The following is a 20881-nucleotide window of genomic DNA, read 5'->3' as shown; positions in this document are numbered from 1 at the left end:
GTAAACTTCTCAGAAAGAATGAAAAGAAATCCTTTATTGCTTGTTTCAACTTGTGCTTGAACCGAGGCTGTCTTCTCCGTTCAACTTTCCTTGAAAGCGTCCTGTTTTTGACACCAAACAAACGAAACCTAGCGAAAGTCCTTGACGGAAAGCACATGAAACACCTTCTGGGAAAGGAGCCAGGCGGCGCTTCGTTTACGAGGCCACTGCAAGCGTTTACTGTCCAGTATGCTACGCGTAAGAGATAATACGTCCCGAACGCATACAGTGTTGTTGGCGTAAAGGTTTGCTCAACGAAATGGCACGTGATGCGTGCTTCCCCACCTGTTGCCACCAACGCACTACATAAGACCATATATGTTACCGTAACCCAAGTCAAGACCCCGCGCAGCAGTATTCCACCAACCGGACCTGGGTAACGCCTCTCTCTAAAAGCTATGATTCGCTACGTTCTTGCCGCCGTCCTCGTCGTTTTGTCGTCAGGTCAGAGCAGAGACTTCGAGTTTGAAGACTGCGGTGAGTGCATAGTTTGCTTAATGTCGTGCTTACGTTCAGAGTTCTGGTTTTGCAAAAGCGTTGCTTTGCAATTACAGCATTCCACCTGCGCTGGGAGTTGGCACATGCTTTATGCTATACGTAGTACTTGCACATCTACGACGTCAAGACCACTGAGGCCTTTTCGACAAAGGATGATTTAGGACATCTTGTGTAGCGTTAACAAAATTCGGGAGGAGGGGAGGGTGCAACTTATTAGTGTAAGAAAAGTGTGAGCTGCTCCTGGAGTTCGTGCATATTTAGTTAAAGGTAAGATTTGGAGGTTGCAGAAGAATTTTTCGTTACCTTTATTTCCTGTATGAACATACTATAGTATATTGGCGGAGCTCAGCAAAATGTCTCACGTAATTCCTCTCAGCGTGCTCTCGCCCTGATACTAAGCGCTTAGCATTGAAGCATATACCCATGTTAGGTGCGCAGAGGTTTAGAACCGATTACCATTATTACTGCTGCGACAATGAAAAGGCAGTTCGGGATAATCAGTGCTCTTTTTTCTTTTACTGAAGGATCCTGATATTTAACTGAAGACTGTGGGCGCAGTTTTGCATACGCTTTTTTTTTTCTAGCTTTAAGCAAAGGCGGGTAATGCGCTGCTTAGTCCTATATTTATCAATTCTCCATTACTTCTTCTTTCTTTCTCTTCCTTTTTCATCCTGGACATGCAGTTTCATGCAGTTAGAAGAGCGCTTAACCATAGGCTGTCGGCAGACCTATGAACTGTCATAAGCTTCAAACTTCCCCGACAGAGCCCACATGACTTTTTGCCAAGCATACTGAGAAATTTTGAAGAAAAAAAATTCAAGAGCATAGAACGAAAACAACTTTTCTTTTGCATTGCGCTTGAAGATTGGCAGATTTCGAAGTTTTCAAATGTCAGCGAATTGCAATGTGACCAAACTTTCTGCGGACGCCAAACTGTCTTAATTATAGGATTTTGCTTCAGGAGGATTCAGGATTCAGCCATTAAACTGTGACCTCCTAAAGTCTCATTTCGTATCTCTGCATTCACTCTTTGCTCAGTGGCATACAATCAGGGTGACAAGGTAACCCGTCCTAGTTTTCACATGTTAGCGCAGCCGCGTGATAACGAAATAAGAGAGAGTAAAAGCCGGCAATTATAAGCCAGGGCCCTGCTTCAACCCTCACTGCGGTACATTGGGGTGTGGCAACTGTGGATATGAAGTCGTTCCTTTCTTTCGATACATCTAATCAGCCTCTTTGATTCAAAGCTGTGTGCATGCGTGCTTCTATCGCGACGTTGCAAAAGCAGGTTTCGCTTCGGTTTCAACACTAATATCTGCGAATTGCATCCCGTGAGATAGGCACTCCCAGGAAGAAACCGGTTTCAGCGCCAGCAGTGGCCGCGATTTGTAACGGTTAATTTCTTTTTCCTTTCTGTTGCTGCTCGGAGCTTTAAGGTGTAGATCGCGGCGGACCGCACCAAATGAAAGAGGATCAGAAGGACGGAAATGGTAACGAAGAATTGCAAATTGAGGCACCGGGGAATAAATAGCAATACTTCCTTCTGAGCGCTGGAAAAGACTTAATACGAAGCCGCATTTACAGTGCGAAACAAACGCTGCATTTATGCCTACTTTATATTGTTTTCTATGTTTTAAAAGTGCATTAAGTAGTGAAATCATGTCCCTTATGCAGCGAAAAAGGTTGAGGCTGAAAATTCGAAATGTGGCCCAAGTAACGACTGACTGGGGTTTGACATTGGATTAATAACTCCAGACAAAAAAGGGCAAATATTTTATTCTGTGTTTATGTTTTTTTTTTTTGAAACCTGCCGTTTTCTATTTATAATTTATGGAGCAGCAACAGTATATCTTTCAATCCCTGTTCGCGATTTTAGCTCTGCTCAAACGTACTATCGGCCACTAAAGTTGGCGGGATGCAGGTGTCCGGGAAAAAATTTTTAAACACAGTCAAGCATTCCAGTCACCTGAAAGTTCTGCAGGTGTATAGGAACATGCATTCTCTATCAGCTGGTAACATTATCATGCGTGTTAACCTCTAGGCAGTGCTACAACTATTTTCATTTCCGAGAACACGCATCCCCTCAACTTTTTGTGGTCGATAGCACATTTTTACTTCTGGGCCTCATCTAACATATACACCGCCATCGTGTATCCTTTTTCACCAAAAGGGTTGAAAATACACACTTGTTTCCGTCACTGCATACCACGTAATTCAAGCTGAGGGCACTACGCGGAAAAAGGGCGTAAAAAATACAGTGCTGTCAGAAAAGCTACGAATGACACGTCGGAATCACGGCGACTATTTATTAACTGAGCTCGGAAGGAATCTAAGCTTTTTCGGGTGCATTCATACTTACTGTCCTGTTTGTCTCACATTTTGCTTCCAGGAAGCAAGGCCCAAATACTGTCTGCCCAAATCGAGCCATGCGACTCTGATCCCTGCATCCTCAAACGAGGCACGACTAGCAAAGTTCACTTTTCAATTGTTTCTGGTGAGTCTGTCGACATGATCACTTTATTTCGCTTTCGAGGCTTGAACTGTGAAGTCGAAAAGAACATATAGTTTCTTCCCTGACATTCACGAATAAAAGCATCGTACGATGTGAAGGTTCTAGTTTCCCGGCACCTTCTCTGTGCTGCTTATCTGTTGGAAGGTAGAGCGGGGAGCAGTTGCCACTTATTTTACGTGGTATAACGGCGTTATTAGGCCATGCCTTGCGCACTGTTTCGTGCAAAGCACTGCATAGCGGTCGAGAGGATAACAACCATCTTAGCTTAGCATTGCCGCTTCATTCGTTCATTCATTCATCCATTCAGCCGCAAGCTTAAGCTAATGAGTTCGTAATTACACCTGAATCATTAGTAAAGCGCGTGATATCGTACATGGCTGCAATATCGGTATAGGAAGGTGAATGTTGAGGTGATCGAGGTGAAGAGAATATTTTGATCATCATCGCCATAGCAAGCTACGTTCATTGCAAGACAAAGGCCTCTCCTACCGACCTCCACTTAGTGTTGTCTGGTGCCAGCTGTAGTCGCCTTGTTCCCACGAGCTTCATACCACAAACTTCATAATCTCATCCGCGCACTTGACTCTATGCTGATAAAGCTCCCTGCTATGTGTGCCTTCTCTTGTAACCCACTCTGTTACACTAATGGACCATTGGTAACTTTCCCTTCTCATGATATCTCCGCCCATGCCCATAAACAGATAATAAAATGCATCATGACAAAAAAATCACCAAACAGTGGTAAGAAAAGAATAAATGAAGCTTTTGCATTACATAAAGAAATGGGAACGTTATTGGTGTGAACGACGGAATCAGAAACATTATGATCCGAATAATTACTTCATTGTGGATTGTTCAAAGAATTTTTGTTTGTAAGGAATTCATATTCCTTTTATGCAAGCTCTTTATTTTCTACACAATTAAATACAATGTCCGTGTGACGCACTGGTGCTCATATAGAAAATGAAAACAACAGTTGTCAAGCATGCGAAGCACGATTATAGCTATTACTTTCTGAATAGTGTCAATATTTGTCAATGGGAGCTACTGTATTGACATAAAAAACAACAGAAGGGAGGTAACGTAATCTACCGCGCACTTTTAGTACCACTACAGCAATGACCTTAGGCGCAAAAAGATAAGGTTTGTTCAGGTCATGCACCAACACAAGGATAGTAAGAAGATAAATGCAATTAGCAGAAACTGCCGCGCAGCTTGGACGCAAATAGCAGTTATCATTGATGTAAAGCGACATCGTCTAGCTGCGCTACAAACAGAAAACTTTTTGGAGAAATGAGGACGGGACGCGACTGTCTGCCATCATAGTTCGATTTTTCGTTCTCTTTAAAGCATTTAATAAAGAGCGACATAATATAAAGCTATTAAATGAGGCTGTTAGGTACCGCAACTACAAAGGTACTGGTCTGTGTGTCGTTTTTACGATGCACAGTTGTCAAAGAACCAAACAAAAAACTCAAGCTTCTTTATTTATGCATCATTTCTACACTAGTAGTGCAAGCTAAACGGAAAAAATACAATCAGTTCTGTTGACAGTTTAAGGTGTAGACCCCAGAGCACAGCCCCCTCGTGTTATTTAGGAGAAACACAATAATGTACAAGGAAACTCAGGAAAAAAAAATAAAAACAATTGTCTAGCAAACTGCAAAGTTAGTTGCAGTTTGACTCGCCGTTCGTTATCAATCCATCACGCCCACTGCACAGAATCGACGTGCTTGCATCATCATCAGCCTGACTACACCCACTGCAGGGTCAAGGCCTCTCCCATGTCTCTCCAATTAACCCTGCCCTTTGCCAGCAGCGGCCACCGTATCCCCGCAAACTTCTTAGTCTCATCCGCCCACCTAACATTCTCATCTGTTGCCTGAAAGGCGCTGTGCACGTAGTGCAATGCGGCTATTCATTATTGTACTTTAGCTTCCGCCCTTTCAAGGCAGCAAGCAAGTAAGAAAAAAAAATTTCTTCGCAACACTAGCCTTGAAGCTCCTTAGTTAAGCGTATCGTGCTGTGCATATGTGTCGTCCCATTAAAATGTAGCACACATCGTTCCTGTTAATGAAGAACAAGATCGCGGCTCCAAAATTTCAGCCGGCAAACCAAGCAGTAAAACAAAACAGCATCAGTCTTTCTTTATAAGGATGCAAATTTATTTCAGAGTGACTGGCTGCACGTAAAATAAAACACCCGCGTGTTGCTTATAACTCAATTTATTTTGCTTCCCGCCCCTGCATTTGTAATAGACCAAGACAGCGAAACAGCGGTGCTAGAAGGAAAGTTCAAGATTTTCGGCTTCATGATGCCAATCCCTGGCCTGGAGAGCAACCTGTGCACGAACGTCGTTCAGTGTCCCATCGTCGAGGGCGAGACGTACGGGGGCACCATGGAGGTGTCCATCCCCTTTCTAACGCCCCCTGTGAGTTGGTTCACATACTTATGAGAGCACGTGTTCGTGCTAACTGCTATTTTGAATCCGCTGTTGTGCTACGTTTCGGTTTGTATTGCTTAGGAGACGAATACGCAAACGTATGAGAGAGAGAAAGGGAAAGGGAAGACAGTGGGGAAACCAAGCGTTTGTTCAGTTGGCTAGAGCGCGCAGAGACAGGCTGATAACAAAGAGAAAGAGACGAGGAAGGGACGTCTTCTTCTTTTATGCGAATCAAATTGGAGCGCTCCTGTATCGATGGGGTGCCACGTTTGAATCCAAAGGAGGCCACTCTCGCCGGTGACAGAGCTTTTATAAGTTAGAAGAGATTAAAAACATACAGGTGTCACCATCACCGGCTCGTTTTTAAAGTGAAGTGCTGGCGTCGGCCCAAAATACCACAGATCTCAGAGGCCACGCTACATCTCCACTCACTTCAAAGCGACGGAACCTTTTTGTTCAAAGCGTCACGAATTTGAATCGACTAGCAGGAAGATTTTTAAATTGTATTTTCTCGATGATAAACACGTTTTTTTTTTTTTGCTGCGCAAAAACGTCAACATACTCAGAAAAAGAAAAATAATTAATTTTTACTGAGGTCTGTAATTTCGTGGAATTGCCCTCAATGTCCTTTGAGCCCACTAAAGGAGCCAGTTCGCGTTTTATCATCGCCATCATCAGAGGAATTACGCTTCTGCAGGCTAACGACTTCTCCCTTTTATTTTTAATTTTACGTGTCCCGAGCCAGCCGCGGCGCCCTATCTCATTTAATTTTAAAATTTCTATCCATGACTCTATGACTGTCTCCCGCCCTGGTTTCGTTTGCTTTTCTTTGAAATATATCTTGTCATTGTGCAGGTCGATCATATGCTACCTGCTTTCCGCTCTTCATGTTCCGGTCCGAGCCATATTCTTTGCCATGATTTCCTCTAGTCTAACAATACACTCCCTTATGGTGTCCTCAAGCGGATGTCAAGATCTTCGAGTCAGAGTTTCATTAATCCAAGTATTATCCGGCACCAAGAATGCATGAAGCAGCGCTTCTACCAGCACAGGATATTTTGGTTAAAATAAAAAAATCCTCGAACAATAGCCGTTGTGAAATCCTTTTTATCGTTTTCTGCAGATGAAAACTACCGTCCAGCTCAAGATATCAGGTGACCAAGGCACGAGCGTCTGTCTCAGGACCAACGTCATTGTTCAGTGAATACTGAAACGCTCATTGTTCACGCTCCACCCTGACCAGCACCAAGGATTGAGAAGAAAACAATGAATTGTGAGGCTGCTTTAATGCGGTCACTATTTTTTTATCATTTCCTATGTAAGCTACATAAGTTTGTATGCCAGAGCCAAAAGTTATTCCCAAATAAATTCATCACAAACATCTTCGTTCCACCGGAAGTTCCTGTTTCTTTTGTTGAAGTTCTGTTTTTAACAGTTTCCTAAATGCCTTTGAGTGCAGAATAATTTTTCGCCAATGGTTCAGAGCAACACTGCAGACAAAGGATTTGAAGGAAGCATAAGCTGGCCAAATCTATCCATAAGGAAAAGATTGTCGCGACATCTTTCAGGTAGCATTCAAGGTATCCGCTAAATTTGGTGAGCGTTTTGTTTCTGACAGGCAGCTCTGATTTTCAAGGCTATTGGCCTGTAATACCAGATTCAACTCTCTGGGTATAGAGCCGGAAGAGAAGCGTGAGACAACTGTGCCAAAAGCACGTTAAGTATCGGGAGGGATACAGGATGCTTCTTTTAGTCAGCCATTGAAGCACTTTCGGCCCAGATCCATATGAAGCCCCTTTGATCCAGGATAATAGTTCCATCAATGAAATGAATCTTGTCATTTGGCTAGAATGCCACTCTAGAATTTTAAAGCCGCTGTAGCTCTGTGTTGTGCGTGTAATGTACCGTTTAAAGTGCAACAACAACTCATATTGATACAGCTCAGAAGTGGACGAAGAAGAAGTGCTTCGCCATCTCGCTTGTGACGAGGAAGAAGAAGTGGTTCGTCTTCTTGCTGGTGACCGCTCGGCAGACTGGAGCAGTTCTTGTGTCTCTGTGTACTGTGTAATATTCGTGACAAATCTGGTGGAGGTGCGGGGTACGCTTCCAGACCCGCGTAGGCTACCGACCAATACGGATCTCACCCCAGTTCACCAGCGCCGCGGCCGCCGCCTCCGTGGAGCGTCCCCTGAATTTGGACTCCTTCCGGCTGCAACCAGGGCGACGCAACCCCGGCCTTCGGAGGCACCAGCTGCCATGGCAACTGAGACCACGCTCCCGGCGCACATCCTCTGTCATCAGCCACGAACACCCCCGTCGTTTCATGGCGACGTGTTCGAGGACGCCGAGGATTGGCTCGAGATATTCGAACGGGTTGCCCGTTACAACGGCTGGAGTGACAACCGTAAGCTCCACAATGTCTATTTTGCACTTGAAGAGTCGGCTCGGACATGGTTCGAAAATCATGAAGCTTCGTTTACGTCCTGGGAAGCTTTCTGCCGCAATCTTAAAGCCACTTTTCCGAATGCAGACCGTCGAGAGCGAGCAGAAGCTGCGTTAAACTCGCGCAACCAGCGCCACAACGAGAGTGTACGCATGTACTACGAGGACATGACTCGCCTTTTTAAGCGCGCGGATCCCAACATGACAGAAGACAAGAAGCTTCGCCACCTCATGCGGGGTGTCAAGCAAGAGCTCTTCGCAGGACTCGTGCGCAGCCCACCAAGCACTGTGGCAGAGTTCCTCACCGAGGCGGCAACTATGGAGAAGACGCTGGAACAGCGAGCCCGCCAGTACAATCGCGACGTCAACACCTTCGGGCCTGATCCCATCTCCATGCCTCCCGGTATCGACGCGGCCTTTCTACGCGCGCTGGTCCGATCCGTCGTCAGAGAGGAACTGCAGGCCTTCCGTACGCCGTCCGAGACGCCATCTTTCACGCCACTGAGCGAAGTCATCCGGGACGAGGTGCGCCTGGCAGCACAACAGCACCAGATTTCCGAGGTTCCTCGCCAGCCTGATGCAAGGCCCACGTATGCGTCCGTCCTGCGCCAGGCCCCTGGGTACGACGTCACTGCCGCGACTCCAGCAGTGCTCTCGTCGAGCTCCCCTCGTGGTGACGCTCCGCCAGCCTATCAGCGGCCGCGAAAGAGTGAAGTGTGGCGTGCCCCGGATCGTCGGCCCCTCTGCTATCACTGTGGCGAGGCGGGTCACCTCTACAGGGCGTGCCCATACCGCCGCGTGGGCCTGCGTGGTTTCGCGCCGGACGACCCGTGCCCTCAGAACGGGGAACGACCGCAGGAGATAGCATTCCATCTGTCGTCGCGCCAGAACCACATCACGTCAGGCCACCAGGAGGCTCGATCACCGTCGCCGCGACGCTACCGTTCTCCAAGCCCCCGTCAAGCCGCAGGCTACTCCGGACGCCGTTCTCCCAGTCCACGCCGGGAAAACTGATTCCAGCGGCCTCTGGAGGCAAGGCCGCTGATGCCGGGACTTGTGAAGATCCTCCTGCGCCACTACCACGCGACGATGTTTCTCCGGGAGCGAGTAGCGACAGCATCCGACGCGCTACCTCCGATTTGTGCGTCAAAATTGACGGAATCGACGTGACCGCTTTGCTGGATACTGGTGCCGACTATTCTGTCATGTGCCTGGCCCTTGCCGTACAACTGAAGAAAGTATTGACGGGGTGGTCGGGGCCTAGCATTCGCACTGCTGGGGGTCACCTGATTATCCCTGCCGGCAGGTGCACAGCTCGTGTCGATATCCGTGGTTTTGTGTACGTCGGCGAGTTTGTAGTCCTCCGTGAGTGTTCGAGGGACTTGATCCTCGGTCTTGACTTTCTCCACACGAACGGTGCTGTCATTGACCTCCACGAATCACGGGTCACGTTCTCGACGAAACGGGCCGTGGCACGCACTGACACAGACGATTCACGCTTCACTGCTCTGCGACTTGTTGACGACGACGTAATGGTGCCACCCCGGTCCAGTGTGCTAGTTCTCGTGAGGAATGATTTATTCCACGACTACGAAGGTGTCGCTGATAGCCACGTACCCCTGCTGCTCGAGAAAGGAGTAGCCATCGCTCGCGGGCTCGTCCAACTACAAGACGGTTGTGCTAGTGTGCTCCTTACAAATTTTGCCAACGAGTTGCAGCACCTCGCCAAGGGCACGGCTGTCGCCTTCCTGCATGACTTCGCTGTGGTGCCTCAAGTGTGCGCCCTGGAGACAAGCCCTGAAGACCAAGCCCCACCATGCCCTGTCCTTCCGTCCGTCAGAATCAATCCCGATTTGGCGCCTGAGCAGAAGGCGCTTCTCTCGGCGCTTCTAACCGACTTCGCGGGTTGTTTTGCCACAAGCTCCAGGGTCGGTCGTACGCCTGTCGCAAAGCATCGCATTATCACCAACGAGACTACACCACCCGTATGCCAGCGCCCATACCGCGTTTCTTCGACGGAACGCGAAGCCATTAAAAGGCAAGTGGACGAAATGCTCGCCGACGATGTTATTCAACCGTCGACAAGTCCATGGGCGTCACCGGTAGTCCTCGTGAAAAAGAAAGACAACACCCTGAGATTTTGTGTCGATTACCGCAAACTGAACAACGTGACGAAAAAGGACGTTTACCCGCTCCCCAGGATTGACGATGCACTCGACAGACTACGTGATGCCAGGTTCTTTTCCTCCTTGGATCTCAAAAGCGGCTACTGGCAGATAGAGGTGGACGAGCGAGACCGCGAGAAAACTGCTTTTGTGACGCCTGATGGTCTATACGAATTTAAGGTGCTCCCGTTTGGACTATGCTCAGCGCCGGCCACTTTCCAACGCATGATGGACACTGTCTTGTCTGGGCTCAAGTGGCAGACGTGCCTCGTATACCTGGACGATGTCGTCATTTTCTCGCCCACCTTCGAGCAACACTTGGAGCGGCTGCGCACAGTGCTCCGGGCGCTCCAATGTGCGCAACTTACGATCAAGCCCGAGAAATGCTATTTCGGTTTTGAGGAGCTTCGTTTCCTCGGCCATGTTGTCAGCGCGCGCGGTGTTCTCCCAGATCCCGACAAGACCGCTGCTGTCTCCAGTTTCCCGCGTCCCACTGACAAAAAGACCCTTCGACGTTTTTTGGGACTGTGCTCTTACTATCGCCGATTCGTCCAAGATTTTTCCAAAATAGCTGAACCCTTAACAGCGCTGACCAGAGACGACACACCCTTCTTGTGGGGAAGCGACCAAGAGGATGCTTTCGTGGAGCTCCGCCACCGCCTGCAACGTCCACCGATACTCGCCCATTTCGATGACGCCGCAGCAACTGACATACACACTGATGCTAGCAACGTAGGCCTTGGGGCGGTCCTGGTACAGTGGCAGGATGGCGCCGAACGAGTCATCGCATACGCAAGCCGTACACTTTCGCGCTCGGAATGCAACTATTCAACGACTGAGAAAGAATGTCTTGCGGTAGTCTGGGCCATCAGTAAGTTCCGCCCATACCTATACGGAAGACCATTTCGCGTTGTCAGTGATCACCACTCGTTATGCTGGCTGGCCAGCCTCAAAGATCCATCTGGGCGGTTGGCGAGGTGGAGCCTCCGTTTGCAGGAGTACGACGTAACGGTCGTGTACAAGTCGGGGCGGAAGCACCAAGATGCGGATTGTTTATCACGCGCGCCAGTGGACCTTGCTTCCCCGGAAATCACTGAAGACTTCTCTTTCCTTGGTGCTGTTAGCGCAACCGATATGGCGCAGCTTCAAAGGGAAGACCCAGAGTTAGCGCCGCTCATCGCATACCTGGAAGGCTGCGACGGTCCCCGCATTCCTCGTGTTTTTCTTCGTGGACTCAAATCCTTCACTCTGCAGAACGGCGTCCTCTACAAGCGCAACTTTGAGAGCAACACTGCAACATTTCTGCTCGTAGTCCCGTCCGAGTTGCGACCTGATATCTTGAGCGCTTGCCACGACGAACCATCTGCCGGCCACCTGGGGGTCAGTCGTACCTTAGCGAGGATTCGGCAGAGGTACTACTGGCCAAGATTACTTCCATCAGTGCGGACATACGTCAAAACCTGTCGCGACTGCCAGCGCCGTAAGTCTCCTCCCTTCAAACCCGCAGGATTTCTTCATCCCATAGCGCCTCCGAAGACGCCTTTCCAACAAGTGGGAATGGACCTACTCGGTCCTTTCCCGAAGTCATCCACTGGAAAACGTTGGATTGCTGTCGCGACGGATTATTTGACGCGGTACGCTGAGACAACGGCGCTTGCAAACGGAACTGCTGTCGAAGTGGCTACGTTTTTTGTACACAACATCGTGCTGCGTCATGGCGCTCCTGCGGTTGTAATTACTGACCGTGGAGCTGCTTTCACAGCCCGCTTGACTCAGGCAGTCCTAGATCTGACCCACACCAGCCATAGGCGTACAACAGCGTACCACCCACAGACAAATGGTTTGGTAGAGCGCCTTAACAGAACCCTGGCCGACATGCTCTCCATGTATGTGGATGTGGAGCATAAAACATGGGACCAAATTCTCCCATACGTAACGTTCGCTTACAATACGGCCGTGCAAGAGACAACGCGGCTCACGCCCTTCCAGCTTGTCTTCGGTCGTCCAGTTGTTACTTCTTTGGATGCCATGTTGCCCGTCGACCCTCAGTGTGACCTAGAGCCAGATCTTGACGTCGCCACTTTCGTTCAGCGGGCTGAAGAAGCACGTCAACTGGCCAGGCAGCGAATACACCGTCAACAGCACGCCGACGCTGACCGCTACAATCTCGGACGGCGATTTGTTACGTACGAACCAGGGGACCACGTGTGGGTTTGGACACCAGTTCGTCGCCGTGGGTTGTCCGAAAAATTACTGCGCCGATACTTCGGACCTTACCGAGTTCTCCGCCGCATTAGCGACGTGACGTACGAAGTTTCACCGGCAACCCCAGGCCGCCCTTCGCGCAGACCACCGCTTCCGGATGTTGTGCACGTCGTTCGTATGAAGCCGTACCACGACCGTCCTGCTGATTGTACTTGACGCTGAGTGCCGCCGGTTGTGTGTCGTGATAGCTGTGTCTCACTTTCCGTGTCTAACCCATTTTCCCCTCTGTGAAAGCGGCCCGCATCGAGGCGATGCTGCAGGGGAGGGAGCAATGATACAGCTCAGAAGTGGACGAAGAAGAAGTGCTTCGCCATCTCGCTTGTGACGAGGAAGAAGAAGTGGTTCGTCTTCTTGCTGGTGACCGCTCGGCAGACTGGAGCAGTTCTTGTGTCTCTGTGTGCTGTGTAATATTCGTGACAATATTACACCGATAAACACTACAGTTCAGTCTTCTCATATCAATGAAATGAGCATAATATCAAAATAACAACGTGAAAAGAAAAGGATTCAAAGTTTATTCCGATGTCGTGAGCAGTGGTGGCTCTGTGGAAACCTAAGCGAATGGAAGAAGCAAGGAATTCCTTGAACAGGCTAATAACTTTAAAGAAATGCTTATATATCAATACTTCTGGATACACACCATAGTTGCCTATTAAGCTAACTGTCAGTGACTTTTCAGGGTAGCCAACTCTCCTCATTACTTTTTTTACCTCTTTTTTAAGCGCAAATTTTGAGAAAAGCTGCAGTCAGTAATTCCAGCGCAGCTGAACAATCGCAAGCGAAATCAAAAATGTCGCCTCCAGAAGCTTAGGAAAACCTCGCATTAGCTTTGCGCGACCATCCCACTAATGTGTCGGCGGCCAAGATGGGCAGTTGCAGCATAAACTCCTATTCACTCATCAAATGCTTCTCTTTAGCCTGACCCTCACAAAAGCACCAATAATTCTCCCAATAGGCACGCGCTGGGCCGTTACTGAAATTACGGTTTGAATGACTTTTGTTTGCAGCCGTTGAAGCCAGCCCAAGAAACTTATTTGCTTTTGAGTTGACTTGACGACAGAACATCCGCATAAACTCTGCTCCTTCTGTTCCGTAGTTATTTCATTTCACGGCTGGAAACACTGTCTTTTTTTATGGAAACTAACAGTTAATAAACGATATAAATACGTAAAGCCCCATAACAGAGATAAGAGAGAGAGAAAAAAACAAAAGGACCTTGGCCACTTGATTAGGCCTTGTTTAAGCAAGAACTGAATCCGGCATCAGCAATACCCGGCAAACAAAGCTATCTGTTGTTTTCTCCATGCCAGCCGCTCATCACAAGCGCAGAGCTTATGCATGCTGTTCGTCGATAATGGTTATGGTTTCTCATGTAGAGCCCGCCTAGTTCATACGCCTGCAGTCGACAACATCCACGTGCGCAGTTTTTTTTTTCTATTCTTTGCTAGCAAACGTAGAGGTCGTCGGTCTTGAACCTATACCATACTTTTTATTATCGGTACGTATAGCAAGCCTTTCAGTTTGCGAGGCATCAAAAAGTTGGCGACCTGAAATCAAAGGTCACCCAGCTATCGCCATTTGGAAGCAGAACGAACTAAGATTGGTACCTGAATTCTGAAGGATGTGTGCTCGCTATCTCATCAGTAAAAAAAAAAAATTGAACACAATTGGCCTACATTTTAGAATACAATTGGCGCACATTTTACAGCATACGGGAAAAAAATTCTTCTGTAGAAATGCCTTTCACAAAATTAAAAAGAATTATCAGCTTTGTTGAGCATTCTTCGAATGGCTCTGAACAGTGCGCGATGTTGAATCAGAAGCGGGAGTGATAAATCGTAGCAGTCAGACCACAAGCAGTCTGGCTGCCATACAGCCGTTTCGATAACGCCCCTAAAAGGTCTTATCGCACATAATCTGCAGCGTCTAGACTGCAAGGCATTTCCTTGGACAATAAAAAGGCATGTCTTGATCGAAAACAAAAAGTTTGTCAACATTTTCTTCCGGCGCCCAAATCATGGAGGAAAAAGGCAGCTTTGTTTTTCTTCAGGGAAGTAATAGTTGAAACTTCTGCATACGTGAACACGCTGGGCCGCTCTTTGCAAGCGTGGTCCATAAACTCGCCGCTGATAAGACCACCGATAAGTCGCCTCTTCCTTTGTCTCTCCCGTCCTTGAATGAGGCCCCGTAACAATACCGCGTGAGTGGCAACAAGTGGCGTCTCCTTCACGCGGTGTTCCCGTCCATCATACGTCAGCAGGCCGATAAGTCGTTTGAAGTGCTTCCATACACTCTTCAATGGCGATCTCAGCCACATTCCTTTGCTAAGCTATTTAAATCGGTGGTTACTTCAGCATCGCCGTAGGTGTGCGTCGTGTAGGCACTGTATCACTGCAAATACCCCACACTACCCCGACCGAAGAGTTGGAAGTCTCGTCTTCCCGCCAGCATGATCCGCTTTGTTGCCACTGTCCTCCTCTTCGGCTTGGCCTTAGGCCAACGCAGAGAGTTCACGTACGAAGACTGCGGTAAGCCCCTGGAATTTCCTTATTTTATGGGAGTTTTTGTTAATGCACAAAGCGAGGCTTGATAGGGTCGTGTGGAACCATTGTCAGAGTTATGGGGTTTTCAGTTCACTCGAGAACAGGAGTATCTGAATGCTGCGGCTTTGCACTGGTCGTGTATGTACTGATTCAAAGCTGGAGGCACAAAATGTTATGAGGAAAGACGTGTCGGTTAGCTATAGACAGTCCCTCGAACTCCCACCCGAGGCCTTACGGTGATGTGGAACCTAGTTGCTAAAGACACAGTGGCTTCGGAATGTGGGCCTTTGAGATACGAAAGCAGCAACGCATACTCAGACTCTTAGGTTTTATAGTAAATAAAAAGTTAAGCTATGCACAGTTTCGGCCCAGCTAAGCAATTTTTTACAAGTCTTTGACATATTGTTCGACATCTTCATTTTCTTTTATATTTGTTGCTTTGAATTGGGGTTTGTCACTCTGGAACTGTTTTGTACAGCTTGTTCAGCTCTTTCTCATAGTAGGTGTCTCCAGCACAGCAAAAAATGCCTCTTCGCTTCTTGATTCAGAGAAATACCATGAAATGTTTTCGGAGGAGGTTTACTGACTACAAATTTGCATATTGGGGTTGGCTCTGCGGGGAACTATACATTCAGTGGCGCCCGAGACGAGTGTGTAAAGTGCTGGTTTGTGCTTTTCGGGGTACTGATCCTTGCTCTACGAGGTACATAAAAGAGCGGGACGTTAAAAAAGCTCCAAAACTTCAATTACAGGCAGCAAAGCCGAAATCAAATCAGCGGAAATCGAACCCTGTGATTCTGACCCCTGCGTCTTCAAGCGTGGCTCGAAAGTCAACATTCACTTCACACTGACTGCCGGTAAGCATTTTTTAATAACTGCATTATTCGCTCGTGCGCGCACAGAAGTGTACAGTACAGGATATACTTCTCTTTAAAATGAATACCGTAGAAACTTACTTGAACTGTGTCTACTGCAGACATTTTTCAAACCCTTCAATTCTTACAATGATATGATAAAAATGGCTCTAAAACCTAATTGTGCGGTTAGCGATAAATAAGCCATTAAAACTAAAATGGTTGCTTTTAAAGGTCCCACAACACAGCAATAATTAACATCACTTTCTACATTTGAGTGCAGATGAGGTGCGATGTATTACAAATTGCTGAAGTAAGCCTATTTAAATTATAGTTGTAAATGGAGATACAAGAAAGAGAGTTTAGCAAAATCAGCTCTTAGAACCACGTCGCGTAAGTGTCAGCTTCCAAAATGAAATACAAAGACAGCACCACGCAAGATGACGTTTCATATAGTGCCGACTCATGTATTGTACTTTCTTGTAATTCAGTAACGCTTTTTACAGCATATATTGATTTATACCTTTGCCCCGATGTCGCCATTTGCTAGGCACTGCCCCTGACGCCTTCTTTAGCTCTGGCAGGCCTGAATTTTTATTTTGTTCATTGCAAGAATAAATTATTACTACTATTACTGTTATTATTATTATTATGTAACTAGCTAAACGATCCAAAGGCCTGCCATTCAAAAAAGATCAATCTTTCATCAGGCATTTCGAAACACTCTGTCACAAATAAAGTTCCTGCTTCAGCAACGTGGACTCACTTGAGAGTGGTCGCGCGAACTTCTAGTTTGTGAACTGCGAACCTTGGATCACATTTTCTAATTATTACTCACCTGATTCATCCTTATTCTTTTTTACCATTGGTTACTGCCGCTTCGGAAATCATGACTGACATCTAAACAATGTCGCTCAACGGCTCTTCTATCAAAGGCGGGGCTGGCAAAAATAAAAACAAACAAATTTATATGAAAAAAAACATTACAAAATGCAGTCTCCGGGCTCTTCTTATGCTAGATTTTGCATTCCCTGTGCGTACTTCCTTCAATTAGAGCCTTAGTGCTGTTTTTTCTTTGTCATGTAAAAATGAGAGTAGCCAGCCACCTGCCATAGGCGACAGCGTCTTCTTTCGAAAATTTTTAATTGAGGAAAAGATCTAACATTTAACCTGAATAAATTCTCCAGATCTCTAAATGGAGGCCAATACCTTCCGCACATTTGAGTTTAATTCCTCGTTGGCGCCGGCCTGAGCACAGCCGTAGGGCTACAAACGAAAACTCTACTGCTTCTTCAGAAGCTTCACTTCGCAGTTGAATGAAGATTCATCCTGGTCCAGTAATCGAACCCGGAGCCACTGTCAATCCGTGCCAGTCAATCTATTAACTAACTAAGGTAACCACGGTGGCTTGCAGATGGTAGGGCGAGGCCGTGTCTATCAGTAATACGAAGTGGTAACGGTGTTATCCCAGATCCCGATCTGAAGAATTACTACTAAAATCATTTGCTTGAGACAGCGCTTATGCTTGGCCTCCTCTCACTTTACTTGCAAAGCGCTTGGGCGAGAAGTGTATGACCCGCTTTCAACTCTCCCCTATGGTGCTCCCACTGCAGACCAGGACAGCGAGACGGTGGAGCTCGATGGCAAGATAAAGATGTTTGGTCTTTGGATCCCCATCATCGGCCTTGAGAAGGACATGTGCAAAGGGGTGGTGCAGTGTCCCGTCAAGAAAGGCCAGACGTACACGGGCACCTTGCAAGTGGCTGTTCCAACATTCGCGCCAGTCGTAAGTCGATTATGGTGGCTTTCGAAGTTACTGGGCGTAGTACTGCGAATAGAACCACTCTTGAGCTTACGTGGTTTGTCCGAAAGAAGCAGAAAAACACCAACAACACTGTATTAAGCACAACAAACGGCACAGACAAGCGCAAGAGAACAAGTTTGCGTTTCTATTCTTTTTCTGCCCTCCGTAATGCAGCTTTGGTTTAACTTTTCACGAAGCCTCGCCTGCAAGACGCGATGTTCGGCTAGAGGCAACAGCTCTTTCTTTTGTCTTTTGTAGAAATGTACACAAACCTATATGTGAGCGAAAAAAAATCTTGGCGTAGGCATTTTCACATCCTTAAAAAATGCCATTGCCAATGGAAAGGACGAAGGGCATTATTTTCATTAACAAGAATGCAATAATTCATTGTGTTCAAATCATAAAGACTCTTCGGATACCCGCAGAAAGAACTACATCACCTACCTTGAGGTCCATAGCAAGAATATGGCGGCCAGCTTGCTGCATCTGTTGGTACTTTTTTTTTAGAAACGCACTACCTGTGTGGTAGCCATTTTGTTATTCCTCCCCAAGGGAGTGTTGATCTAATGTGATCAAAAAATTACTTTCAGAAAGAAGAACACGAGAGATGCATCTTGGCCATTTGCATTTTTTTATTACTTGATTGTCTACATTTACCGTAAATTGAATTGCTGCGGGAAAACAATCCGTCAGAATGTGAAAACACAAGTTAGTACACAAAAGCAATACATTGAACAGTTCTATGCAAAATAGTGAACCTCACCATTGTCGACATCTTACACACTAAAGTGAGGCTGTCCCTTAAAGCAGTAGCGAAGTGGTAGCAATGGAAGAACTTCTTTGGCATTCAGCACAAGCGAAACGTCCTGCATTCTTAAAGCAGGTGCGCACAGGTACATAAGAAGGAAAGCGAAGAATCTAACGCTTAGTTCTTACTATGCACATAATTATAAGCCACTGAGAATGCAGTGCAACTTCCCTGCATCAAAACACGCGACTTTCGCATGAGTCGAGCCGAAATACCGTCACTCACAGTATTATTTTTTTCATTCTGCACAGATGGAAAGCCATGTCCAGCTGAAGCTTGTTGGTGAAAAGGGCGTGAGCGTGTGCGCCAAGACACCCATCTTGATTGAATGAACCAATGATGTCCAAAATCGGGGTTGCATTTCAACGCAACACAGGTGCTGGTTGTGTAAGAAGCGATGCCATCAGAAATTTCGGCATTCAGTACCTCTTCTGAGAACCCGCAGTTGTCACGTCGCCCTAAATAAATTACTCTAAAAAACAACCCATGTGCAGATTTTGTTTCTCGCGAAAACGCGGCGGAGTTTGAGGTACTTAGGAACTGAAGAATTCAGGGAGTGGTCAGTCGCCAGAAGCTGGACGGGTTAATCTGCTTTCGCTTAAGAAAACGAAGGCCAGAGCTGCGGTACGGGTGCCAACCGTCGCTTTCGATAAAGCTCTACGTCCTTCGCTCACGAGCTGGGTGGTGACATCATCAGGCTTCGCTTGCGTTAAAGTTAAAATTCTTGTACTAGATGTAAAGTTCAGTTTCCCTCTGCACTTTTTAGTGAAATAGCACTTGCAGTGACCGTTCCCCGCATCCAGTCGTTGTGTGTTTGTTTGCATGCCTGCTTTGGGCAGGCTGCCCACGTGACCACAGAGTGATGGGAAGCCTGGCACCTGCCCTCCGAGTTGTGGACAACTGCCCACGCACGCGCTTGTGCATGTTGTTCGTGTGCGCGCGTGCATACTATGGGGTTAAAAGGGGGAGATAAACACGTATTCCCCGTTTAAGCGCGGCTGACACAGTTCAAAACCGCGCTTACCCCACCCCGTGGTCGCGTACGCTACTGAGCGCACGCCGACCACGGCGGGCCTTGCTCTGCGGGAACAAAGGAACGACACACTGGCTGACACAAACAAGGCATTTATTGCTATAGCAACAATAACGCCAGCTAGCAACAAAATACACTGAGGAATCTAGGATGTCCGACTCACCAGCACGGCTACGAGCGAACGTTCGCCCACGGTAGGGCAAAGGGAAGATCCGAGGCCCGACGGGGCGAGCTGAGGGGAACAAGTTTCCACACGAGGACGCCCGCGGCACAGAGCGGAGCTTTGCGCGTGAACGTCCAACACGCTTCCCGATGCCGAGCAGAAGAGCCCTAGCCTTCCCCCGCGCCCGAGCGGCCAAATACGCCATCCGTGGCGCTGCTGTCGCTGCGACGCGAGCGCCCTCCCCTGTTAGCTAGAGTAACCAAACTAAAGGGAGTGCTTTTCGGGGGCAGCTAACAACAGTGGGGTGCAGTGCGGGAAAGTGAACGCAGGGGACGAAGGCGTCCCCACATCCCCCCAACCTTAAATAGACCCACGCGCCTGCAAGTTACATGCTATGGAGGAGTCTCCTGGTCTTCATGCACTTGAGGCAGGTCGTGCAGCGGAGGTCATGCCGACAAGGTGCACGCAGTCTTCCGCGGTATTCCGAATGCGGCGTGAAGGTCTCCGCTGGGACGACTCGCATGGCCCGCGGGCTATGTGCCCGCAGGCCCGCGAAGAGGAGGGCCGGTTGACCACTGCAGGCCAAGATTCCGCAGTAGTCGCCAGGGCAGCAGCAGCAGCCGGAGGTGGCTGCTGTCTGGTCTCGCCACGGCTGCCCGGGATGGATGCGGCGAACAGGATACAGGCCGCTCCGTCGCAGCAGGCGGCAGCGAGACGATGTGCACACGCCAGCAAGCCGGAGTGGCTCCACTGGATCTGAAAGATTGCCAAAACACACTCCGCATGCCTTTAACGTAGGTCACGGGAGGGGAAACGGCGTACACAAGGGCCACGTGGCTCAATGCTCAACTCGCTAGCAAAACGTGTCGGGCGGCTGTGCAACGCAAAGTTCGAGTGAACAAAGCCCTTTCTTGAGTTGAACGAGAATGCTCGGTTCATGCGAGGTTAAAAAAAACGGGTGGGCCAGCAAAGTGCGCCCCCTCTCAATACCACGGTCCGGTGGTCGTGTCACTTTTGACAAGGTGCAGGCAGCTATGAATAGCCTTAGGCCTCACTACCACTGTGAAGGTCGACGACCCCCAACAAAAGAAAGACCCGAAACGGGTTTCGTGCGCGCAGCCGCGAGGAGACATCAGCGTTGTGGGGTGGTCCTCCCCGCTCACTGCACGAAGCAGCTGCTGAGTGATCGGCGCCCACCGTATCGGACGGTGTCGGAACGCCCGGTGCCGAGCTGCAATACCAGCGAGCTCGTTACGGCACCCGTGGCCCCCAGGCCACCCGGCTCCCGGAGCCGCGACTCCCAGAGTCGAAA

General features: G+C 48.2%; 2 protein-coding genes across 2 annotated transcripts; both read left to right on the top strand.

Moving 5' to 3' along the window:
- The first annotated feature begins 310 nt into the window (after positions 1-310).
- On the top strand, positions 311-6752 carry LOC149364365 (mite group 2 allergen-like Ixo r 2). The gene is made up of 4 exons (XM_089570092.1): positions 311-516; positions 2927-3031; positions 5308-5480; positions 6616-6752. The coding sequence occupies exons 1-4, from the start codon at positions 438-440 to the stop codon at positions 6694-6696; spliced, it is 438 nt and encodes a 145-aa protein (XP_089426218.1). The 5' UTR covers positions 311-437; the 3' UTR covers positions 6697-6752.
- A 7817-nt stretch (positions 6753-14569) lies between these two features.
- Positions 14570-18813, top strand: LOC149364364 (mite group 2 allergen-like Ixo r 2). The gene is made up of 4 exons (XM_089570091.1): positions 14570-14892; positions 15660-15764; positions 17375-17547; positions 18625-18813. Exons 1-4 carry the CDS (start codon positions 14814-14816, stop codon positions 18703-18705), a joined length of 438 nt encoding a protein of 145 aa, XP_089426217.1. The 5' UTR covers positions 14570-14813; the 3' UTR covers positions 18706-18813.
- The last annotated feature ends 2068 nt before the right edge of the window (positions 18814-20881 follow it).

Source organism: Amblyomma mixtum, chromosome 2, assembly GCF_055824585.1.
Source record: "Amblyomma mixtum isolate Tamu chromosome 2, ASM5582458v1, whole genome shotgun sequence".
In the NCBI taxonomy this organism is placed as follows: Eukaryota; Metazoa; Arthropoda; class Arachnida; order Ixodida; family Ixodidae; genus Amblyomma; species Amblyomma mixtum.
This window is presented reverse-complemented; position numbering and strand designations above follow the sequence as displayed.